Source organism: Ceratosolen solmsi, unplaced genomic scaffold (assembly GCF_000503995.2).
Source record: "Ceratosolen solmsi marchali unplaced genomic scaffold, CerSol_1.0 scaffold7, whole genome shotgun sequence".
NCBI classification, from domain to species: domain Eukaryota; kingdom Metazoa; phylum Arthropoda; class Insecta; order Hymenoptera; family Agaonidae; genus Ceratosolen; species Ceratosolen solmsi.
The window spans coordinates 15,026,438-15,054,356 of NW_011948413.1; the positions used below are offsets into that span (position 1 = coordinate 15,026,438).

At 28.7% G+C, this 27,919-nt stretch overlaps 1 protein-coding gene across 1 annotated transcript in view; it reads left to right on the forward strand.

Moving 5' to 3' along the window:
- The first annotated feature begins 3,051 nt into the window (after positions 1-3,051).
- Positions 3,052-27,919, forward strand: part of LOC105367548 (defective proboscis extension response 14) — a 205,719-nt gene continuing 180,851 nt past the window's right edge. Inside the window, exons 1-3 of the mRNA XM_011506302.1 lie at positions 3,052-3,188; positions 8,440-8,513; positions 9,743-9,889. Of these exons, the coding sequence (XP_011504604.1) occupies positions 3,107-3,188; positions 8,440-8,513; positions 9,743-9,889 (303 nt within the window). The 5' untranslated portion in view covers positions 3,052-3,106. The remainder of the gene's footprint in view (positions 3,189-8,439; positions 8,514-9,742; positions 9,890-27,919) is intronic.

The following is a 27,919-nucleotide window of genomic DNA, read 5'->3' on the forward strand; positions in this document are numbered from 1 at the left end:
TGAATTGACGCAACTTGTTTTCAAGTAGCACCTGCAGAAGACAAGGAAATAATTCGAAACTTTTGTCGACAGTAGAGATAAACGACGGCGAAATGCGGCCCATACTAGATAACGTTTTCTCTGTCTTTTCATTTCTATCCAACGTCCTATTTTCTTCTATAACAGCCACTCATGGCAGCTATCCGTTAGCGTGACTCAACTTACTTACACATTTTTCCCTCTATCTACTTAAATCAGTGACGAAAGATGCGAGTTAAGGCGGTAGAAAATTCTATATAAGTTTTGTGGAAGTTTTCGCGAGCGAAAAGTATTTTATTAGTCGTCTGTTTAGAAAACACATTCGTATTTCGACATTTATCTTTTAAGACACCATATATATATATATATATATATATATATATGTATATATATATATATTGATACACTGCATTAATGAAACACATAAAAAAAATTATTTAATAATCATTTCTAAGTAATGTATGTAATGTTCTAGGCAATGTATGTCTATCTATGAAGAAATATTACACATATTCAAGTTTATACCAAATATGAATTAATGATTTAGTTGATGAGAAGTAGATACATAATTTAATTTCGACTTTAATAATATTTTTAATTTATGCGAAAACTAATTATAATTTTATTTTTTCATGAAATACAAATGTACGGAGGTAATAAAAATTAAAAATTCAATGTATTTTGCTTTCATTGAAGTTAGTAATTGAATACCGTTTGGCTAATTGAATAATTGATATTAACAGAGTCAATTGAATATTTTGAACTGATCCTTTCAAAGAAATAACGAAATTTAACAAATATAAATATTTATTATAAATTTTATAACAAATTAATGTATTTACGCTCGTTTATTACACGTGTAATTAACACACGTTACCACTGTATTTCATTAAAATTTGTAAAATTTTACAGATAATCATTTGATTGAAATAGTCTCTATCACTGAATGAATTAAAAATTTTATTGCATTTCCTTCTCATGTTTTCTTTCTTCGAATTGCTAAGCAAACCATTTAAACGTTTAAAAATACAAATTACGATTCAAATATAACAATACTAAAATGTAAATAATTTCTATTAAAATTTTTTGGATTATCGCTGTGAAATAAATTATATGTAGTCGATAAAATACATATGAATTGATCTCACTACATTCTTTTCCAGTCAACTGTCCGAAACAATTTACAAATCTATTTTCGTCAAGAAATCTAACTTTTTATTGTTATTTCGTATTATTTCATAATGTATATTACCGTTTTATATACAAGAATTATGAAATTAAAAAATTAATTCTACAGCGATATTTATTTTAAATTCCTTTTAATTCTAACGTAAAGTTTTTCGATGATAAAGTTTTTTTCAACGTACTATATAATTTTGGAACATAATTTTTAGTCCTTTTTACTATTTATTATATTTCAACACAAATTTTCCGCAATAGTTATTTGTTAAAATTCTATAAATTTTACCCCATAATTATTATTTCTTTAATTAATTTTATATTTATAAAAATAATTAAATATATACAATTTTCAGATGTATTTACATCTAGGAAAGTAAATAGTAGTAACACCATTGAATATAATAATAACTGGAATTGTCATTAAAGAAATGAAGACAATAATAAACAAAACCTTAGCTTTCCATAGTATTAATATAATTCGATATTTTTGAGCGAATTTAATGTTTCAATTCAATTGTATCCATTATAATTTTGAACGCTTTTTTATTTACATATAATCTAAACGATTAATTTCAATTTATCTTGCTACATTAGCTCTTCTCTTAAATGATTTGAAATTCTTTGAACCAGGCAATGGAACATCAAGAGAAATGTTTGGTGCTATTGTATTATAACACAGTGCACGATATGTGCTTGTGTGTGTGTGTGTGTGTGTGTGCGTGTGTGTTTGTGCGTGCATGCGTGCGTGCGTGCGTGCGTGCGTGCGTGCGTCTGCATATGCCTGCGGATGAACATTAACTTATAAATGTGGTCAGAATTTATGAAACGCCTGTTTAGATATTGAATAATGACTACCAATTAAAGAATCGAAATTATTGATTCAAATAAAAAGAAATGGCAAATGGTGGACTGAATTACCGAACCGTTGTTAAACGAACACTGGATTTCACTTGCCCAAACAGTTTCAACAACGCGCGATCGCTAACAAAAGCTAGACAACCGTGGGGGTAGAATCTATGTTGAACATTTTGCATTTATGTGAATGTTATGGATTTGTCCCACATAGTCGAGCATATAGCAGCTTTAACTTGCTTTGAATAATTAGGTGAACTCCATGGCACCTTGTCAAATGCTTCAATAAATTCAGGCTCAATCCTACTGTACTTCAAAGCGATTTTGATCCAATGATGTGGCAGCAATGTTTCTTTAGCTGAATTTTCATTGGGTTGTATTTGCCTCGTCTCTCGTCGTTTATCCATTGCCAAACATAAATTCTGTATTTAATAAAATTTTATTATTTCATTATTTATTATATTATTTATAAGTCTAAAAATGCAGATAATTGTAATTAAATTTGCCAAATCAATATTCGATTAAAATACATGCCATTATATATATATATATATAAATTTCATATTTTTATAGAAAGAATAAAGTCATTTTATTGACAATTTACATCCCTAAAACTATTACTATTATTTCATATAAATTTTCAAACTCGTATAATTAGAATATAACTACTCTCTCTCTCTCTCTCTCTCTCTCTCTCTCTCTCTCTCTCTCTCTCTCATTTTAAATACATTTAAATACAATAAATTACAAAGTATAATTAAGAATAAGCAAATTAATAACAGAATGAAAAACATTCGTATCTTAACATAATCTGTTACTTTATTTTTAACTGACTTTAATATCATTACTATATAGTTAATAATATTATCTTAATATAAAGGACAAATAATAATTGTTACTTCCTTCTTCTTCTACTTCCTACCGTGTTGAACATTTTTTTAAATAAAAATTGTTTGAATATATACATTTTCATTAATATTACAATATTTTTTCAGAGTAAAATTATAAGAAAAGGTGAACGATTTGATGAATGGACATGAGTTGAAAATTGGATATGATGTTGAAAACATATACGGCCATTATGGCCGTTCTATTATTACATTTTATTGGAATATCGAAAGCCATAATCTCTTCAGGTCAGTATAATATTTTTATTGCAATAACCATTACAATTGTAGAAATTATTTATATTTATTATTGAATTTAATAATTAATTTTTTTTTAATATTTACGAAAGCTAAGATAAGTTTTAAAAGACAACTAAGAACGATAAGATTTATCGATCTTATAAACAAACTTTGCAACGATAATTTTCTAAGAGAAGTATGAAATAAAATTTACATTTATAATCTGTTAAGATTCCATAATAAATAATAACATTAGAAATAGGAATATACAAGTCTTAGCATTCCATAATTTGTATTTATTGATAAATTTAAGATTAATAATAAAATAAATAAATAAAAATAAATAGATACATAAGTACAAAAACTATAAAAGAATTATAGAAAACTTTCGGGAAAATATATTGTAAAATAAATATAATTATTTTATTAATCAATTAAATTGTGTACGAATAATTATTATTGTGTTAAGAAAAAAGAGATATTGAAATTGAAATTAATATTATTCAACTCTTGTTATACTAAATAAGGTATGTAAAAATGTCAGAACTAATTTTTTCTTAGTTATTAACAAACCGTTAAATTAATTGCACTATTTATAATAAATACAAAGATATATTAAGTCTTTATCTTAAGTCATTTCAGAAAATAGTAATTAAATTATAATAATTTAAATCACTAAGGCGTATGGCAATTCTTTTTATTGTTACATTTAAATATACAGACGTAAATTAATTTAAGTGTATAATTAAATATATAAATAATTTAACAATAGTGAAAATGATCAAATTCAAAGAAACTATTTTATAAGTTTGGAACTAATCGAAATATGAATAACGAACGAATAAAATATAATACATTGTTACGTAAATGATTACAACGTATCAATATAATTAACATAAGTGGTCATAATTTACAAATCATATTCAAATAAAATAATTTGTAATAAAATCAATAAAAATTAATTAAATTATCAAAATTCAAAGATTATCGGAATAACTGCAATTTAATTTTAATTATATTATAGATAATATATTCATGAATATTATTATAATAATAATTATTCAATTATCATGAGTGTACAAAGGATTTTATTAAATTATTAACATTGTGATTTATATGTACAGATTAATAGATTTGAATCACTTAGTAAGAAACTAGTAAAATGATATTAAAATTTCATTTAAAGGAGATAGGTGATTTTTTTTTCTTCATTATATTAAAAATCGATGAGATTGACCAGCTGATGTGTAGATTTTGATTGTAAATTCTTTGAGTAAAGTAAATAGAATTATATTTCATTGCTCTGTTAAATTGCAAGAGCTAACGGAATTTAAAGATTTTCTTATAATATTTGAAAATGTATGACCTATTTCAAAATTACTCAAACGTTGCTCCACGAGTAACGGATTTCTTCAAACTTGTCCCAATGGTTACATAGAAGATCTATATCAAAACTAGTCGTTACGAAATTTTGAAATCGTTGTTATTTTCGTTTCAGTTCTTTTTACTCAAAAATTTCGTTAAAATCTTGCACGTTAACCAACTGTGAAACTGCCTGCGATATTTCACGTGGAAAACGCAGCGAAGCATGATGAATTGTTACTAGTTCAACTATTATACATTCATTTCAATATCTTGATTTTTATTCATACAATTGCAAGAAGTTTCCTGTAATGCTCATGTGTATCATTACATGAATTTTAGTTTAAGTGAATTATTATATATATATATATATATATATATATAGACGTAATACATACACGTGTCCAATGTTTATAATACGGCTTAGTATAGCAAACAAATTGAAATTGAAAGATCCCCGTGAAATTTGAGTTTCATAAATCATTTAATTTATAGTTAAGTTTTTAATTTTTATGAGTATATTTTAATACTTGTTGAGTATTGCAATATTTTTAAAATATATTTATAAAAATTTGTTTAAAAACTAGTTATATAATTATTAGTGCGTAATAGTAGTAAAATATATTCATATTAGTAATAGAAATTATTTAAATGATTTTAAAATTAATTATGTAAATGAAAATTTAATTTTAATTTTAATGGCGTAAAATTATATTATTAAAATAGACAATCTTCGGGTGAAAATGAAATATTCAATATCGTTATTAGATAGAAAAGGCAGAAAAGAAAATTCATGACAGACATTATTTTAACAAAGTATTTTGAACAAATTATAATAACATTAATAAATTGTTTATTATCTAAAGAACTTAAGTATGTTTAATTAGGTATAAAAAATAAATTTAACTAAATGACTGAATTACAGCATTATTTATAATTTGAAAAATAGTAAAACAAATAATATTTAAAAGAACGAGTATTGTGAATTCTTTGATATTGAAATTAATTTTCTAAACTACATTTTTTATCGAAGAATTATATAAAAATTTTTATACTAATCCTAGATAAAAGAATATATTTTTATTATTTAATATTACAAAAATTAAATGCTAAAATGCATATGCAGTATATTTTACAAAAATTTTCAAAAACATTTATTAACCTTTCATTTTTTAGTTAAGATGATGAAAAATACAAATATTGCATATAGTATTAGTATATGTAGATATAATTTATTTTTAATTTATAATTTGATATATATAAATATATAGAATTTCATAGAAATAAGGAAAAATTTTTTGTTAATAAAATATGTGAATATTTAATGTATTATTCGTATTTATAGGGAATAATAACGATACGTAATATTTGTTTCGCGATGATATACTCCAACGAAATATTATTGCTATGGTTTGCATTCAATCAAAGATTGTATTATCAAGATAAACAAAGAACAAATAAATATTCAGCTAAAATTTAAGAAATATGTATAATGTATTTTAAATAATTTATTATAAAAATGATAACGTTAATTCTTGTTAATAATAGAATTGATTTTGTATTGATATAAAATATATTATTTAGACTTAACTTCACGACTTTATATTTTGATAAATAAAATACGAATGTAATAAAATTGAAAACTATTCAGAATAATTAATAAAAGAATAATATTAATACGAATTTATTCAATTTGTAAAGTAACAGTCAAGGTCATATATTTTATTAGAAGGTTTCTACAGCATAGAGACGGCTAAAATATATTTAAAAAGCCAAATACAAAGCCTTGAAGTCTATGACATTTTGTCGCTTAAAGTATCATCTTATCGAACTAATACTAAAGCACATGCTACGTCACGTAACTCGGTAACCTGCAGAAACAGCACATTAGTTTGGCCGAGTGTGCTGTTCACTGATAAGGACAGTAAGAGGTAGAGAGTGAAAGAGAGAGTGAAAGAGAGAGAGATAGAGCGAGAGCGCGGGTGAGTGCGCGACGGGGAGAGGGGAAGGAATAGTGAGAGAAAGTGAGTAGGTGAAAAAGAGACGAAAGAGAGAAAGAGAGAGAGAGAGAGAGAGAGAGAGAGAGAGTGGGAGAAATGATTTCTGCTAAGTTTGCTTTTCCGGATTAAAAACGTCTTTCAATGTTATGCTTCGTAAAAGTGTTTAGTAGCAGTGAATTTCCAGATTGGAGAGAAAAGATTTAGGAAGTTATGTATGTCAACACTCAAGAGAGGTTTCGGAGAATGTTTAATCCGATTGAGACTTGGCTCGCTACTGAATTCGACGACGCATTGTTGTAAAAGTGTAGAGTAATGAATCGACAAATCGGATCATGAAAAATATATGTTATTCGGTATGTATTTTTTGAGATAATATTTTCTATCGCTGGTACTTAAAATGTTAGGAGTAATTCTAGAGATTCATATTGTATTAGGCGACATATGATGCATAATGTGGTTTAAACAAATCGAATAAACTGATATTGATTTTCCTTAAATATTATGGAAAATATCAGATTACATTTATCTATATATATATATATATATATATATATATATATATATATATATATATATAGTACTGATATGGTCACACGAAGGATAACATTTTATGATTATTAAATTATACTATTAATAAATATAGATTGAATTTATAGTATAAATCAACTAATTTAAATTTATATTCATTTTGCGTTACGAATTTTCGAAAGTTTTAAAAAGTAAGAATTTTTATTTGTGATTCAATAAGAATATAATACAATAATTATAATTCATTATTGATTTTTCTTCTTGAAAGTTTAATATGATTTATATGGATGATAAGGAAAGTTCAATTGATAGGGAGTTGTGTAGAAAAATATTATAATTTTATATTCTTAAGTAATAATTTTTAACTATTAATTAATTACACGGTAAATTAATAAAATTGTTTGCATCTTTTATAAAAGCTACCAATTGTAATAATTCTATAACGATGCATTCGCACGGATGATTTAATTATCATGTTGAATTATTTAAGAACAATTTAATAACAAAAATTGAATAATAGAAAACAAGAATACAATAAAAAAATTAACAATTTGCATAATGTAATAAAACAATTTCTTGAATAATTACATTAATAATTAAAAGTTGATAATATTGTGTTCAATAAGATAATTCAAGAAATTCAAGATAAGACAAGAAGACATAAAAAAATATTAGGATATTATAATATACATGTATTATATTTACTAATTATTTAATAATTATTGAAATATTTCATAATAATTTTAGCGTGACGAAGAGTAATACTCGCTCTTGAATTATAATAATTCGACAGTATAAACAAAATATCAATTATTAATTTTATAAATTGACCTTTTTGTATTTTGCAGTGAAAACATAGAAATCGTTATTACAATTTCATTAGTTATTTTATTAAATATTCTTATAATAGAATATATAGAAGTATAATAATCATTTACGTTATCAAAATATTGCAAGTTGCGTGTCTGCTTGAAAATCTGCGTTTTCATACACGTGTCCTACCATCAAGAATTTCCATACACAAAACAATAATGTTCCAAGTAAATCGATAATTGATTAATATTATTGGCAGATATGGTGGCGCGAACTTGATTCTAACCTCACCTTTGATATGAATTATTGTAAGAATCATTGTTCTCCCGACAACTTATATTATCCGATAAATACAAGATTTTGTTAAAATACTAAATAAAGCTTATAAATCTTCATAATAATAAAATATATGCAAATTTTTGTTTCTCATTTAAATGGGAGTAATATCATTCTGACATGTGTAAATATCAACGAGAATATGTAAGCTTAGTTTGATTGACAGGCAGGTGACATTCATGCAAAAGAGCCCATTACAGAAAATTTTGCTTACATTGCAGGTGGCAAGCCATTTCCAGGGCTTGAAAATCTGCCCAAGTCCTTTTGGCATGAGTTGAGCTCTCCTTTCACCGAGGTGAGTGATTTAAACGAGCAATTTATTTTCTAAGCTTATGGAGAGCCGCGTCCATTGTATAATGAAGTTAAGTGGTGAAAAGTTTTGATATTCCATTGGATCGAATGTTTCGTCACTTTTATAATCGTCGATAAGTTACGAATAATATAATAAGTTTCGTCATAATTGCCCTTCTCATGCCTCTGAGATAAATCACATTGGTAATTTTCAAATGACATTTATAATTAATCGAGAGGTGATTTAAATATATGGAAGGCGTTAGCAAAGTATTGCTTTTTTTATTTTTTTTTTATTTATTATTTAATTCATTTGATTTTTATTGCTTAACTAATTTTGAACAATTGTTTATAATATTATTTTATGTTTTCTTTTTCTTTTTTTTTTTTTTAATACACTGAGTCGCTTGTATAATATTTATGTATTTTCAGTTTTTGTTTGTTTGTTTATTAATTTTTTATTATTATGAATTACAGATAATAAGATATAAATTATTATTAAGATTCTCAGCAAAGAATTGTAAATGCAAGAAAAGCAATAATTTTCTACATATTTTGTAATATTTTCATATGTTTTCCAAAATATTTCGTATATTATCTCGCGTGTAAATAAATTAAATAATTATCTTTTATACTTGCCTATATTATGTTTTAATTTTATTTATTATAAACTCAATTTACCATTCAACATACATTGTTAAAATTTTAGAAAATCATATCGAAGAAAATTTTTAACAATATTATGTCGATTTTTAATATCATCGTAACGTAACAGGATTGATAAATGTTTTAACACAATATCCGATTGTAAAATGTTTAGTTATTTATTTTAATCCAAAAATTAGAAGTTGCGATTGTTTTTCTCGAATATATATTTGAAAAATATATTACTCGTGCGTGATACGTTGATGATGGAAATTTATTAAAGTGCAACATGTATTTTCCAAATAAATAACAAAAAATAAAATACTTTATTCACATTGTATCTCCATCACGATGAGTTTCGTAAAAAGCAGCAAGCAACGGTCAGATTAGATTTTTTGCACTTTAAACGAAAGTTAAAAATTCTTGACGTTGTAGGTATATGAAAGAATGGCGTGTGCATATGCACCTTAGATGGTGCAGCTCAGTAGCTGAAAGCGGGCCAAGTTCCTATTTCCTCGTAATATAAAAAATAAATTTTCAGTATTGCTTAATGTCTCTTTACGGTGGTCTTTTCCTCGATACTTTCAGGTTTACGAAGAGGAGAGTTTTGCCACTGAAACTGGAGCGACTCCTGAGCCGAGACCCTTCTTCGAAGATCCTGACAGTAATATAACAGTGCAGCTTGGCGCTCAAGTTTATCTGCATTGTCGAGTGCAAAATCTTCAAACACGAACGGTGAGTTCTTTGTAATACAATATTTATTTTAGTGGCCGTTAAGTTGTTAAGCCGTTAAGTAGTCGCCGTTAACCGAGCGACTCGTTACAATTATCCCACATTTTATTAAATATTTTACGGATGTGTAGAAGCTCGTGTCTCTTCTCGTTATACTTTCTACTTTATTTAGGCGCACATTTCTAGCACGTATTAGAGCAATTATTCAGTACTTTCGTTTCATTATAAATCATTGTATCATGGAAAATAATGTTATTGAAGTAAAACATTCAGTTTTACAGTTTGCAGTAAGTTGGCGAAAAAAAAAAAAAAAAAAAAAACAGTTATTGTATTTCGATCATAAGTCGATTTTCGTAGAATCTCGCATTCGAAATATGTTTGTTCATATTCGATTTATACATCTAATTGACAATGTAAGCATGAATAAAAAATTATGATTGTTATCAACTTTCTGTATGGTTAGAGCATTTTATTTATTGAATTCCTATGAATTTTTATTAATAAAATTAAACTGGTCTTACGATAAAAATAATTTAATATTAAATCAATAAAGACATAAAATATAGAATATAGATTAATAAGATATTTTTAATGAATTCATCTACTTGCAATATAAAAGTTTTCTTTTTTTTTTTTTAATTAACACTTACATTTGAAATAATCAAATTAGTATTATAATTTTTTTTTCAGACACATAATTTAAAAACATGAATTGAAATCAATCAATTAGTTAAAACATGTATTACTTAATTTTATATTTGGAAAAAAAATTTTGTATTTTACATTTGAGAAAGTTAATGCAGCGGAAATTTCAAATAAAATCCTATAGTATAATTATAAATTATTATCCAGCTACTGCTACTATACTATGCAGTATTTACTTTCTTTGATTTATTATTATTGCTTTATTGTTGAATAATTAATTTCTTTTTGAAGAGAAACAGTCATTACGTATTAGTGGTCAATAAATGCATGCAAATTCAGTGTTCTGGAGTAAAATAAAATATAGGATTATAGAAGATTATTGTTGTTATGAAGCCGTCCTTACCCTATTATTAATCCTTAAACATCATTTATCAAAGCATATTGTTAGATCTACATTCATACACCAAAAATTTCTATAAATATAACGATAGCTGGTCGTATGGTGAAACGAGTCTTCTTTAAGTAAACTTTACAAGTCGACTGAGCCAACCCCGCTAGCCAATAATACTTTAGCATCGCTGCAACCGGATTAAATGACTCAAGAAGTACATTCAACTCAGTCAGACCATTCAACAAACTCAGCCCATTCACATTCTTGCAGCGTTGACAAAAAATTTTCGAAGCGCGAATGCAAAATAAAGCATATCCCTTATCGCAATTGAAAGTCTATTAATTTTTCTATATTATGATGTCGACTTCGATCCTACAAGTTATCTGCCACGCATAGATATGCCAATTCAAGCCAATTCAAGACTCAAATTTAAAATTTAAGTCTCGTAGACATCGAGTCTTGAAATTCCGTTATTTTTATAATAAGAACAAATATAGAAATAGAAATGCCGCTCCATCGGAAGGACGTTGACTGAAAAATTGACAACTGTGACGGTGCATTTTATAATTTAACAAATATATATTTTTATTTCATTTGGCAATTTTGAGCTGCATAATTACATTTCAAAAACGAGATATTTCGTGCTACATTAGTTTCAAAAGTCAATGCAATAATAGTACAAAGCAGTAATTATACAATTATAGTTATAAAAATACGAAAAACTGAATATCTATAATAATTCTTACAATAGAATTCTTAAAAGAGACGTCAGAATTGAATATGAAGACATTTTATTATTCTAGTGGCTTAGATATATATATATATATATATATATAATCAAGTCTCAACGAAATCGATTTGTATTTTGTAAAAACTGTACGATACTACATTGTACATCAGCCTATTGAATATTCGATTTATTCTATTTATTTAATATTTTCATTGCTAACTCGAAACTTTATATTTTTGTACATTTAAATTTAACAAGGAAATTAATATATTTTCTCCAATTATTTCCACGAATTAAACAATTATCCGAATAATATTTTAATTAATTTTCTCCTCTACCGATTTATAATAATTTTTTCTTCCCACTCTGTAATCTTGCATATAACTGTTGCAATGGGCTGCTATCTGGTGTATTTAGACCATTAAAGATGTGAGTTTTATTCGCTAGGGATTGAACCTCAAATGTCACTAAGCGGCTGACACGTCGATTATTATCGGCCATCGGTCGGTCGAAATGTTTCCTGTTTCATCATTATAAAGGACGCTTGTCGCGCGTAATTTGCTTGCTGATCCTTTGAGCACTAGTGGAAAGCAGGCGATCGCATAAATGTTAATCGCGGTTTAACGTCGACTCTCTCCTACCCAAAACATTAAATTTTTCGCTGTCAGCAGTGTGTCGGATACTTGTAAGGAAAATTTTATTGTTAATAAATATCCGTTAATATGAGAGCATAAGTAACATCATGTTCTGTTACGATTTTTTATAAATTTGAAATTTTACATCTACATATACTGCGTTATATTTGTTATTATTATTGTCGTGACGATGATGAATGGGTATTTACAATAAGTTAATACATATCTGAAAATTTGGTACTAATTTTTAATTACTTTTATTCAAATTCAATTAAATACAAATTTTTATTGAAAGTGAAATATTACTTTTTTAATCTATTCTTAAAATTGGAATACATTCAATTACAAAGTACAAAAGATTTCCATCACTTGTATTGATTAAAATAATACTGACAAATTGATGAAATAAAAAATGAAACAACACATCGAACATAAAAACATTGTATTCCAATTTAATTTTAATTTTATTTAAATAGATGTGAGCAAATTTACACGAAACGCCATTCTTTTGTCAAAAAATCGTATATTGCTTTAAGAAAATTATTTATAAAAGCAATATCTTTTTTCGTATTATTAGGTTGCCTTATATATATATATATATATCATCTAGAATATATATTTTTGCTATCGTATTCCTTATAAATGTTAAGGTATCTTTTTTTTGGTAGATGAATAGATTTAGATATTCGTACATTTGAATAGTTGAAATATTAAAATTTTGCTCAATCTTTAGATAGCATTGCAATTTCTTTTCTTCGTATAGTATTAATAATGAAATTCTATAGAATTAAAAAAACATTAATTAATAGTATCATTAGAGTTAATTTCTTGTTAACTGACATGTTTCTTTTTAACCTTTTTCTTAAATACTTTTGATTCGTTTTATTTGTTTCCAATTTTTTTTTTTTTTTTTTTTTTTTTTTTTATAATTTATTTTATCGTTATAACTATTATTGGTTATTCAACTAGAGTATACTGTATTATTATATTCTATACTAAATTATTTCACACTTTTTATTTAAAACTAAGAAATTTTAAACTTTCATTTATACGTTAATTGTATGGTCTACCTTGTTAGCTATCAATATCTATGTTTTATAAATGATGATAATTTTTGTAAAATAGTATATGCCTTCGTTGCTTTTTATTAGTAAGAAGTTTTAACGTACAATCATATTTATCTTGTAAATATAATTTTTATATTCAACGGTATTATCTCTTTTCTCTCGTAACGTTATTGTGAGTTTTTGAAAGAAAAAAATTGAAAAAAAAACATTTTTTATCATATTATTTTTCAATATATGCTAGATAACAGAAAGCAAAAGCTTTAAACAAGATCAAACTATTTTTAATGCAAGAGATAACGATGGTAGTTTTTATAAGGAAACATATAGATATGCTAAAGTAGTCGTTTAAATATTTACATTTTGTAGTAGTCTAGTGTGGAAATGATTTAACAATAATTATTTATTTATTGAAATTTACAGAATAAAATTTGTCTTCATTTCTATCAATCTTTTTCTGTAATAGTAAATTAATTAAAAAGTTTTTAATGGCTATTGAATTGACAAATACGTTCGAATTTGAGAATATAAATATATAAAGTTGTTTTTTTCTATTCCATTGTAACCAACTCAATTGTAAACTACTTTTATTTTCCATTTGATGCACTTGTATTTATCGTTATTACATCTGTTGTTAACTTGAGACATGGAAGTATACATCTTATACAACTGAGATACAACGCATCTATCGACTGTATTAATCGTTAAATGCAATTTTATAGCATTAAATGGATTTCTAAAATAACGATTGATATTTTGTTTTGGGAGCTCTTTAAAGTGATAAATGATATTAAATTTAAATGAGCTTAATATTGATAATATACATATAAATTTAAATTAGAGTTTTGATGAAAAATTCATTTTCATTTCCATTGTAATTTTAAAAAGAAGAGAAATCGTAGAGCTCAAAATTTTAATGGAACCTATAATTACTTAACACTATTAAGAGATGACGGGATAATTGAAAATTATAATGAATGAGAGACTAGAATAGACGATGAATAAAATGAGTTAGTTTGCAAACAAAGGAGGATAAAATCTACTCACCAAGATGTTGATAATGTTAATGAGCCGTTAAATACTCATCGACTCTCAATAGCTCCCAAGCGGAGTCGGCTGTGTCAGACGCTGCATTTTGATCATCCGCAGGGGCTTAGGTGTGATCGCTAGATGCCCGGGTCAATAACCCGACTCGCGTGTTTTTCTCCCTTCGGCTTTAGCGTCTCGTGGCCGCGAGTCTGCAATTCCGTAATCGAAATTAGCTCGAACGAGCGATAATCGAATTATTAAACTCAGCGGCAAGTGCCATATTTTGCAATGATGAATTTTATATCTTTCTCGATACTTTTTGACAATTACTGTATCACCATAACTGCAGCTCGGAAAAAAGGTGTTTAGTGCCAATGAATTTTTATGAATGGCAATCGTAAAGCCCATTAATAAACAAACGAGGCCCCTAATCTAGAAGGATTTATGCCTAATTTTTCAAGGCCTCGTAGAGCATTGGAAAATATTAATTGAAAAAGTTAATGGTCGTATCTTATTGTAAAATTACAAAATGAAATTGACGAAGGAAAATTTTAACGTAATAATGCTACATGTTTGATCATTATTCGTCATCTTAATAGAATTTTAAGAAAATTTAAAATCTTACTCGAATAAAGTTGTAATGTTTATTTAGTGATGGAAAACAAATATCAAAGCTAGTCCGGGCATTATTCATTAATTTAGGCAATATTAATCAGTTAATAAATGCTTTTATTATTATTCTCATTCATGAAAGTAAATTTTCGGATGTCAAATGAAAAACACGAGCAATTAAAAATAGTGAAATCAATCGATTATACTTTACCCTTATGTAGCAGATAATTATTTGTTGTATAAAATGTGGAGACTCAGACGATTTTTATCAGCTTTGAGAAACTTTATTATTTTTTCATTAGGTAAAAGAGAGATCACATTGGTTTTATGGATGATCGCTTATTGCGTTCAAGACACTCTTAAAATTCACAAATCTCTCGCCTGCTGTGCGTGAGTATATGCTTACAACAGCAACTTTCATTTCTCTATAACCGCATTATACTTAGTCCCTCTTTCGTTTTCCTTATCTCTTATTACCAGAGTTTTATCTCTCTGAACTTGATAAGATTATGAAATTTATATTCCCGGGAGGTCATGAGCAAGTGATGGTGGTGGGGGTGACTGAGGGAGGATTAGAAAATGAGGGTTGCAGAAGACTGGCTGAACGAGGAGGGAGGACTAAGATCGGATCGTCCTTGCTCAAAGGGGATTTCTTGCTTTTGTTTGCTAACGGATGAACTTCCGAGAGAGACGCAAATTTAGAGACAAAGACACTTATAGATACAAAGAGAGAGAGAGAGAGAGAGAGAGAGAGAGAGAGAGAGAGGGAGGGAGAGAATGCAACTAGCAGGAGATATTATATTGCCGACTTCTCATATATAGTAGGATCGATGTTACAAGCATCCTTGTTTATTTAGAAAAAAATTTTTCTATTAAAGTTTAAAGTCAATAGTTATCAGTTATTAAAGTAGTACAAGGCGAATTGTCAGAATTCACGAAAGAATCGTGAGAATACATGTTGAAGACGTGGATTGACATAGACTTTTCAATAATATTTGATATCGATATTTTAACAATTACACAGCATACAAAACAGCAGTAAACAAGTAATTCAATAATTGTCACGAGATAAATAATGAATTTAAAATATTTTACATAAATTTTTTTGCACTTTTAATTACAATAAAAAATTTTTCTCTATTATTAATTGATAATCTGGTAAAATCACAAATTTTATTATGTAAGTATAAGAAATCTATACAATAATAAGTTTTAAGAACAGAGAAATTCTTTTTCAAAATTTACATTATTTATTATATTTTCTGAATTTGAAGTAATATGAAAGTTGAATGAAAATTTAAGGATAATATTTTTATTTTTCAGACACGTATACAATATTTTTATTAATACAATTTCACAATTTTGCGACGTTTTCAATTGAAAAGTCTCATTAATTTTCCAATACGTTAATAATAAAGTGTCAGTCTTCATTAATATTACCATTTCTTACATTAATGATATATGGCGCATTTCAAATATAAAGATTAAAATTTGAAATATAAAAATACGTTACGACGAATCGTCCATAACAAAGTAGCGAAATATTATCATTGATAGTGTGATATAATTTTTCATGATTCTCCAAGAATAAAAAACATTTATAATGATATTACAGCTTCTTTAAGGGTTAGACTATATCATTATGGCATAATATTGAAAAATGTAGGAAGCCATCGGCTTCTCCATCTATGGACAGATATTATGATTAGTCATTCTTCTTTACATTTGTCAACAATACGATATGGTCTTCATATTTCGGACATACAATGTTCGATAGAAAATAAGCATTATAGATTATAGAAAATGATAGACATAATGACATTTGTGTAATTATTTGTAGAAAGCAATTAAATTATTACGTACGAGGCATGCAATTTACAATATCAAAAAGTTATTTAATAATATTATAGAAACATTCTGTACTTATAATAACAAAGCTATCAAAATTTTTATTAGAAAATTTGTTTCAATTTAAATATTATAGATAGAGATATAGGTTTGGATATTACTTTAACTCATAAATTTAATAGCTTTGATTCTTCCTATTTCATATTTAGTCATTATTATGTCAAATTTTCATTTCAAATGCACGAAATGTTGTTTGACGTACGACAGTGGCAATTTTTGTCTTATAAATTTAACAACAAATTTCTTATTTCCACGTGTATTATAAATACAATATTGTAAATACAGAATCGAAATTTATTATAATGTATGTACTTGAATATTCGAAATTTTTAGATATTCAGTATCCCTGTTTAGTGAACTTGAAGTATTTTGAACATTAAAGTAGTATGTATTATGTTAATTAGTTAAAGTATTAATATTACTTATAGTATTATATACATCACCACTATGGGATTAGTGTATTACAAAAATATAAATTTTATTCATACTTATCATATAAATAATATCAATTTATTTCTTAGAATGTTATGGGGATGCTTTATTTAATAAATTAAATGAAGACTTTCGTGATGTATCATTAACTTCAATGATATGAAACTATTTGATAACAAAATGTACATTACGGGAACTGATCTATCGTGAAACGTGGTGAATTACCATATTCTAAATCCGAAGAATAATGATTCGTATGCGGGGAGCTCGACTTCAGTCTCGAATGAAAAGATACTACATTCGGCGGAAATCGCTGACTATATTTTCTACGGAATACCCAAGGATGTTAGTAGAGCTGGCATAAGGCATAGTGGTATGTTTTTGTTCTTGATCGCACGAATGTGTTGTCCTCTTCTTAAAATTGAATGGAAAATGTATAGAGAGAAGCAGATCAACTGACGTCGCGAGACATGAAAAGTGAAAAAAAGACGAAAAAGGGCCATAATCGGCTTACACGCGATGTATGTACGAATCTACGTCGGATGATAATTTTTTTATATGGATGCAAGAGATCTATATGCGAGAAGAATTCAATCGGTTATGGCCACGCGAAGGCCGAGGGACGCAAATGAAATAATAATACTTGTGTTTGTCGCTGTTGTACAGTTTGTCATTTTATATAACGAAAAAAAATAAATTTGACTTATTGCGTTCGAATGGAAATAGGAAAAGTTCAAATACTTGATGAAAGGAGGATATAAAAAATGTTAGTACATTGAGAAATGTACCCAGAATCAATATATTTTGATCTGAATTTATATACTTTACAGCATTTTCATGAAAAATCATTAATATTAATCATTGATATCCATTTTAAAATGCAATGCATAAAACATTTATTCTATGATTAATAGTTTTTTTTTATGAAATTTTGAAATTTACGTTGATAAATAAAATTCGATAATGTTTAGTATTTCATTTTTTTTAACGTTTTATTTGAGAATATAGACCTATGAGCTAGTGCAGAACATCGAAATTAGGATGACAATAATAGTCAAAATAACATAATTAACTATTAAAACATTATTAATCGAATTTATAAATGAATTTACAATTATCACAATGATCGGTGATTTTTTTTTTTTTTTTATAGATTTTAATGATTTATTATACAAATTTTGATCGATTATTTCATATTTGTTTATTTAACATCCTCATAATAAATTAATGACATTTTTAATAAAGATTTTCCAGGCCTATTGAAAAAAATGAAATTCCATTTCGAAACGATAATAATATTATATGTTTTAAAAATTTTTTAATATTATTATGGTAGACGTACCTCACGACCATTTAATTATGTTTATTAATTTTAATTAATAATATTGAATTTTCATATGTCTATACTGTCATATACATGTCATTTGTTTCTTATGCGTTGTATCCTTGATTAAAAGAAAACAAAAGTTCATAATCGACTGGAATGGCAGACCACATATTTCTTATGTTTATCAAATGAGAAGGCACGTCGACGAATAAAGCGTCGCATGCGCTTAAGTAATGATAATGCCAGAAATTTCGAATAAAATAGAAAAGAAAAATTGAACAAAGTGAAACAATCTTGATTTACTTTACGGTAAAATTATACCGAATTTCCTGGCGAGCTTTCAGAGATTGGTAGACCTGATATTGGCTCTAGCCCTGTGTGCACACATATCATTGCACACGTGCGTATACGTACGTCGGGGCCGATGTTTTGCGAAGAGTATAGCGAGGGTGCCAACGCGGAAAATTGTTAGGCAAGGGCAAATTTAAATCTTTCGTAAGCCTTCATTGCCCGTCGTATGCGAGTACGTGTGGGTAATGCACAGACGCGCGACGCTGGATGATAAAAACCCCTTGATCTCCCTTAGCCGCTACCACGGAGCAAAAAGAGATGAGACACGTGGATAAACGTGATTTTGTACTATAAAACGCGTGAGTGTGTGGGTACGCGTACGTAGTATGACACAGGTATTTTATCATGAAAAATGTTTTCTACTCCGATAAATGCCACTCTCTGAATCAATGTGGAAAGGCTCTGGTACTACCTGGATTTACAGTTTTTCAACTTACTGATTTGTAAAACAGTGAATTTAATTTTGTTCTCTTCCGTCTTAATGTTATCATTTAATTTAAAACTAATTACGAAATACGCATTTGAAGAGCATTTACGTGATATATATATATATATATATATATATATATATCGCCATTAATATTAAAGGGTTATAATGTATTTTACAAAATAATAGGTGCGAGACTATATTATTCTCATAGGTATAGGTGATTTGAAGTTTACGAAAAATAAAAAATATCTAGTACATAGATTAGAAAGGAGAGAAAATTAAGGGATAATTAAAAATGGGTAGCGAATAGTGAAAATTCTTTTACGCACACAATTGATAATGAACTTAAATTATTTATGTTTTAAGGTGGTTTTGTCGCAGTGTTATTTATTAGGTCTAAAGACTTAATGAAGTGCAAAAATCTTATTACATTGCCTTTAAAATATTTGAAATGTTGCACGGGTTTATAAATTTTTCCCACATTTATAAATATTGCTGGTTTAACGAGATGTAAAATAAAAAAGGTATGATATTTAAAACTTTAAAGCTCTTTAAGTACATTTATCATTACTACTAAAGTTTATAAGAAATTCGAAAGATCGAATGCGTTTTCTTTCTTTTTTTTTTTTTTTTTTTATTTTTTATTTGAAAAACTACTTTTTGAAAATCAGTGAAAACGATTGCTTATTAATTGAATTATTGGTCCAACTAAAAGCTTTCACACTTATTTCGGATATGAAAAATCAGCTACGACGGCCAAATTTTTCATTTCAATTTCTCATAAAATTGCCATTTTTTTAAGTGAAAATTGTAATCGTGGCTTTTAATTACTTTAATTTACGGAATATTAAAATTAAAAAAAAAAAATTGTCATCTAATGCCCGAGACAAAGTAGGTCATTAGAGCAAAGGATTCGCTCTTGTTCATGTCGCAATGGCCTCGGTAAGCCTAGAAATAGTCACTGAAAAACCTTACCGATAATCTTATTTATTATTTAAAAATATCTTTTAATACGTAGAGTTTTACATAATATTATTAATACCGCAGGAAAAGTAATACTTTCATAAGTGAATTTGCGTAAGCCGAAATTTACCAAATAGTAAAATAATAACGATTAGCTTATCGTCTTTGCGTTAAAATTATCTTTCAAGTCATTTATACCGTTTTGGCCATTTTCATTTATCAAATTAATTGCATTAATCTCAACTTTTTAATACCTATTCATTAATAATGTACATCGGAGCTAAAATATATTGATATATATATGTCTATTTTCAATCGTTATTAACGTTTAATGAAAAATTTCATTGACGGTAAAGTCCTCATAAATAAATTTCTTATATACCTCTATTCTATTAATAAACTAATCTCAAACTTATTAATTACTTTAAATAAATATGTTTTCCCATTCGTACAACTACTTATTAGTATAATTCACTACTTGTACGTATATAATAACTACGTATATGTATGAATACACAATAGTAATTGCGTAATCGATGAATTAATAACAATTACCTTACCATGGCAAGTCAATAACTATTTGTTGATTATCGAAATCTATCTTTGCATTCCGTTGTTATTGCATGAAAGCAGCAGCGATACATAATTTGTACAAACAATAATGCCTGACGTGCGGATTGTAATATAAATCGAAGTCGTTAAAATGTTGCAAAAGAAACGAGAATGTCGGCTGTCTATTTAGAAAAAAAAAGCCAAATACGATAATCGTCGATGAAAAGAGAAGATTAGGATTACCTAGACAAATGCCGAGGCTGTGATATCACAATAAACTCGATGCTCTTGAAAACAATATATCAATGTACCTGATGTACGTTTATGCGCCCAGTGGCATTATTAATGGAAGCGTTGGCAATCAATTGAACTTGAGGAATATGAATTTTGCAAGAATCGCAGAAAGGTCGGCCGAGTGAATTATCCTATCCTTGGGTCAGATGAAACAGAAATTTCTCGCTCGGAGCTCTAGGTCGCTGCTACATATGCTCGGTAATCTGATGTAAACCAATGCTCTCCGTGCAGAGATTACGGCAAGGGGTACAGAGATGTAGAGAAAAGTGTGTTGGCCGGGGTGGCGGACCGTGTTTGGTGTGTGTGTGGGGGGGGGGGGCACGGGGGTCGACGAGGACTGCTGGAGGGGCGGGAAGGAGGGTGGTATTCGAGCTAAAGTTAGCTTAGTGCGAAGTCATTTAGCCGTGGCTTACGGAAAAGCTCGGATAAGCGGCCGAGGGCCGAATGCTGCTCGCATGAATTTCAATGGCAAGGGATAGGCAGGTTGCCGAGTAAAGTCGTGCGTTCTTGTTTGAAAGGGGCTGGTCGGTAGGCGGGAGAGAGAGAGAGAGAGAGAGAGAGAGAGAGAGAGAGAGAGAGAGAGAGTGAGCCCGTGCCGGACATCGCACTGGATTTCTGACTAAACATTCTCAATGGGAATATTGTGCTCATGGGGTGCGTTCGCTTAATGCCGGGGGACAAGTATATTTCTTGTGGCAAATCATCCATGCTTGGGATGCAGTGCAAGTGTTCTTCGATGTCAACTCTCACGGTTCAATGGTCTTTCTAAGTGTTTGAAAGCTGGCCGCCAGCGAGCCTAGTACATTAATCACTTTTTTATGTCAGCTTATGGGATAATTATGTTTTGTCGCGCAATCGATGTGTTCCTTATTAAATTAGCTGTACTTGTCGTTAATCTAGAGCATCTTAAGGTCAATTTCTTGCTAGGTAAATCACTCGTGTCGAATGTGTATTGGAGAGACTCGTGAGAATGTTTGTTTTATCGACACTCTTCAAACATTAATAATAATAAGCACCCGCATGAATGTATAAAAACAAAATTATCAAGGACTTTAAACACGACGGGAATGGTATAAAAGATTAATATTTATTAAACAATCTGCGAGTTGATGGTCGATATTAAAATTGAAATAAAAATAAAAATTCTAATAGTACCATCGAGCGCAATAAAAATTCTGTTGAAAAATTATGGATGCTTTATATTCTTGAAAACAGCTAGTGATTGGCGAGAATAAATTATTCATTTATTTTGAATTTGGTCTTAGGGTTTAAAGAGTATATAATCTTTGTAAAGAAATACGATACTTTAATGCTTAAACCGTACAAAAAATGTATATTACATTTATTTGATACAATGGAAGCAATTGTTGTTTCAAAAATACGATTCTCTCTCTCTCTCTCTCTCTCTCTCTCTCTCTATATATATATATATATATATATATATATATAACGTAACGGTATTTTTATTCGAGCTTACTTAATCACTTAGCCAAATAAATAAAGCTTGCGAATCGTTTAAAAGATCAAAAAAATCTTTATTAAATTAAACGATAATTTATTTTATAAATATTCATCTCATTCCTTTTGAACATTAATGTGCGTCTTCTCTTTTAACGAATGATATTTGATTTAAAGTAATTTGGCATAATGACCACACTGTCAATTACATAATTAATTTATTTAACATTAAATATTTCACACGCTCATTTACCTTTACAACCGTCAGACCCGTTAAAGATTTTTTTCTTATTCCTTCACCTTTATTTGTCGTTATTTCATTTCTCTTTTACACGGAAATCAGAAATTTAATACTCCTCTTATTTGCATGTCTTGTTGCTCTAAACTTTTTGACTAAAATTTCGCCAGGAAAAAAATGCCCGCACATCTTGATTTAAACATAAAAAAGATAAATTAAATAAAGTATCTGAAATGTAAAAAGTGTCAGCTGTTTAAAACAATTTAACGAATATAATTTACCTAACGCACTCAGTTCACTCTCGCTTAATATTCGTTTGCCATCTCTCTGCGAATTGCCGATTATTTTTTACTCACTTTACACTCCCTACCTTTTTTTCTCCTATTACCCTGGCAACTCTAATTGGGTTAGACGTCATCCCTCTCGCATAAAAACTACACCTAAATCCGCCACCCCAGCGGAATTCCTCAAGTCCCTGTCACCTTCGGTCCCATGTGTAATCAACGTTCGCACGCACTCTCCATATATACACACACACGGTAAAATTCACTGTATGTGCTCGTACGTAGGTGTTGCAGGCTCGTAGCGGGCGATAAATCAGCCGCGGCTCGCCAACTACTCGGCCACGATCCGCACCCATACGCAATGGGTTAATTAACGTCGTATACCAAGCGAAAGGGATTATGCGTATTTTTCGCCATCTCGGGTGTTACGCGGACCATCAAGGTTAGGTGCGACGGACGGTATACCGCTCGAATACCGGAGTAAAAAGTTCACGTGTACGTGTCCGCACCTGGGAAAAAGTTTCTTTGACATGTGGTTCTTATCGACCACGTACTAGATAAACTCACGGTTCCGGGACTTTTTTGCTTCTCCGCTTTTCCGCTTTTTAACGTATTTGCCTATCTCGCTCGCTCGGTCTGCTGTCTTTCCCCTGATTTCCGACCCGACCCCGGCCATCTCTATCATTTTACGGGATTTTACGTGAGGTATCTTGGAAAATCGGATGTTTGCCAAGTCTGCCGCAGCGCGTGCTCGACTGATATCTCAGGCCCCTACGAGATCGCAACTATTCTCTTCTCGCTTACTTACCTATGCGCTCCATCTTCCACTCTTAATACACGCATGCACGCACGCACGCACGCACGCACGCACGCACGCACGAACTCACCCATATATTCTAGGGTAAGTACGTATATGCATGGGCATGTATTTATAAATGGTTCGGTGGCGATATTCCTGGGGAAAGGAAATTTTTGTCTCCCTGTCGGTTCCAATGGCTCTCTTTCAACCTTTTTCTCATGATTCTCCGTTCCTTTACTCAATTTATCCTTTTATTGTTATCTCCCTATTCGCATCTGTATGCTCGCATATAGAGTGCGGGATAATATTTATACGTGCATGCAGATGTATTTGCACGTGGTGCGTCCTCTTCTACAGTTTTAACGACCCAAGCTATAGGCTATCTTTGTGAACCGAAATGTATTCCTGTATCGTTGCCAAGCGCATGGCTGCTATCGCCAAGCGATCATCTTCCATTTTTATGGTTTTCCACCCACCGTTGCCTAATCGTCCGGTCTCTAGTATATTGGCTTCTTCTTAAATTGACACGAATAGAGAGAAATAATACGACCGCTGGGCCGGGAAAGCGTCGCATGCCAGAACTCGAGAATAGGAACGTGGCAGTCATGATAAAGCACCAAGCAATACGTTCCTTTAGTTGGCTTCTTCTCATTTCATGTTAATAGAATTGTTTTTCTTCATTCTGTCCACTAACAGTTCCAGATGAATATCTAAAGATGTGGGTTTACAGAGTTGGATTTTGGTTAGCTATTTCATATTTCAATAATGTTGAATGTTTACGAAGGGACAAAAATTTTTGCAGCTATAAATTACAGTTTCTCCGGTGCTTATTTTTTCCCATCATAAAAGGCTAAAATCAATTTTTTTTTAATTTAAAATTCTTAATAAATATTCTACGATTAGACTATTAGTATATTTTTCTAAAATTCGTCTATTATGAATATGTTTAAATACACTATTATGCCTTTATTAAAGTCCCTTAATTTTATATATTTGGTTAAAGTTAATATAAATTATGAGAGAAATTTTTTAAAGTTAAAGTGTGGTGATAGTTTATAAACAAGTTACTTTCACAGCATTCGGGGAATACATACACCTTATAAAGAAAAAAAAAATTTTAAAAAAATAAAAAGGAATTAAAACAATAATACATTAAATTGCTATTGTTTATATGTTATGAGCTTGTATTACAGACATTGCATATGTCACTTACAAACTGCCTGTACTGCACTTAATATCGATGTGATGGTAATAGTTTGGACATTTATTTGAAACAAGTATGAAATTTTTAAACAATTTTGTAAAACATAGTGACGTTCCTGAAAATTCGCGGAACTTCAATCCAATGAAAGTCTTTTATATGCATATGCTTTCTTGAAAGCTGAAGTTATTTTGCTTCGCTTAAGAAGTTACATAATACACACGCATCTCTATACATGCATGTATTCAAGGGAAAGCTTCTTCTAGGAAATTGGAAGAGAATGCTGCTACTGTATTCAGAAAACTTTAATTAGCTTTCGAACGTTATTGACGAACTGTGCCAGAACTTTGCTGCTTCGAGGTTACAATTCTAAAGAAGCTATACCCAGATAGAGTAAGTGAGTGAAAGAGAGAGAGAGAGAGAGAGAGAGAGAGAGAGTGTGTGTGTGAGAGAGAGAGTGAGAGAGGGTCGGGAGGGAGAGAGGAAGTTTACGATGAAGAAGGAGGTGCAAGAAAAAGCGAGAAAAAGGTGACTCCTCGCAACTTCAATAATGGACAAAGCTGGAAGATGTCGAAACGAGAGAGGAATAAAAGCCAGTAAAAGGATTATAGAGTCTTTTTGTGAGTTTAGTATCGTAAAAAGAATTTATAGAACATTTCCGTATATAGTAGCTGCATAGGGATGTACACTAACGCAAACGACAATAAAGTAAGATAAGTAAATGTAGAAAAGATTGCTGTTGATGTATGTAAAAGAAATTTTTACACTTATTTCTACAAATTTTCACTACATTTAGAGCTTCACTTTTAGAAAACATTATATTCAGTAAATTAAAGTATAGGATCACTAGAACTAATTTTTAATTGAAAATGTTATGTAAATGAAATTTTTCATTTACGTGAAAATACCATTTACGAAATATGCTATTCCACAAATAATCATAAAGAAAATCTTAATCCTTATCTAATGCACTGTGTCGCTTGAAAAAAAATTTCGTAAAACTACTAATCTGATGACAATTAATTATTATTTTTAGATGAAATTAAGGTCTCAATGAAGTACTGTCAAAGTTAATTAGCATTAAAATTTGAAAAATTTACGAATTTATTGACTAGACATTGGTATTGGTAAATGGTTCTAAATAATTCAGTATTCCCTAATATAAATTTTAAATAAAAAGTAAATTTTTTATATCAATGTAAATATATATATATATATATATATATATATATATATATGGTAGTGTATCAACCTTAAATGTCACGTAAGGATACTTTATATTTTGATTTTTTTTTTTCAAAAAATTGTTATTAATAGTTTTTATACTTCGATATTATAAATAATATTGAAGGTTTTTCAGAACAATGTTTTTATTATTAATTTATAAAACTATTGTAAAAATCGATAACAAATTAAGAAACTTTAATATTTAAAATTTTTAATTCCTTTAAAATCTTGTGCTTTAAAGTCTCCTATTTCTCTTGGTAATTAAGAATAAATATATTTTAACCATCGGTTTATAAAATTTTTATTTTTATTATATACGGCACAATGTAAAGTTATATTATTAGATAATTTTTTAATTTAAATCTCATACGTACTATTTTTTATATTGTATAAATTTATATATCCAATCGATATTCTTAAAAATATATAGTTACATAATAATAGCGATAGTTTTATAAATTTTCACCGAGAACTTAATTATTAAAAACTCATATATATTATTAAATATATAATTATTTAAAGCTTGCATAAAGAAAATGCAAGCGTATCATTTAATATTATATCGCCAATAATTGTAAATAATATTCCATATCTACATGTAATTGAATATTTTGGTTTTCCACGTGTACTTTTGATTATATAAATATTTCAAATGCAGCCAATACAATAGAGAAATGTAATTATAAATTGGCAATTAATATTAAAAAAAAAAAAAAAAAAAAAACGAATAGAAAAAGTAGTTATTACCGGAAAAATTTATATAAGGAAATAACGCATATTGGATCAACCATCTGCTTCTATATCTGTCTTCTTCTTACATCTTTTTTCTCAATTTCATAAAATACCAAATTGATATTTCCTATATTTGAGTCCAAGAACATGATATGAGTCTATGCCTGGTGCAATAATAAAATGCATTCGATGTAGAAAAAGAAAAAATCGAGCTCACACTACTTAAAATACCTTCTGCGCATTCTCGTATCAAGTATGCGTGTATGTACAACTAACGTGTAGAACAAATACAGACGAAATAATAATGAAATTGAAATGGATGAGATGGCCGATGGGAGTAGAGGGTTACGGTGCTAGTGGAGCAGGACGTTATCTTATGACTCATCTTTCCTCCTCGTACTCAACTGATCAGCCCTGAATTTGGTAGAATTCGGTTTTGCCTCTCTGATATATATATATATATATATATATATATATATATATATATATATTTGAAGTGAACTATTAACTGCCAACTTCAATATATGTCTTTATGTATGAAGGCGTGTATACATGAATAGGATGCGGTCGAGTGAAGTAGAGGGAGAGCCAATTTCACTTGGATAATAGTAATCATAAATACAAGGACTAGCTGAAGACTGGGCGTAGGATGTAATTCGGTTATAGACCTTAATATACTGCGAATAATTTTCTATGAATTTGAGTTGGAATGAGAGAGAGAGAGAGAGAGA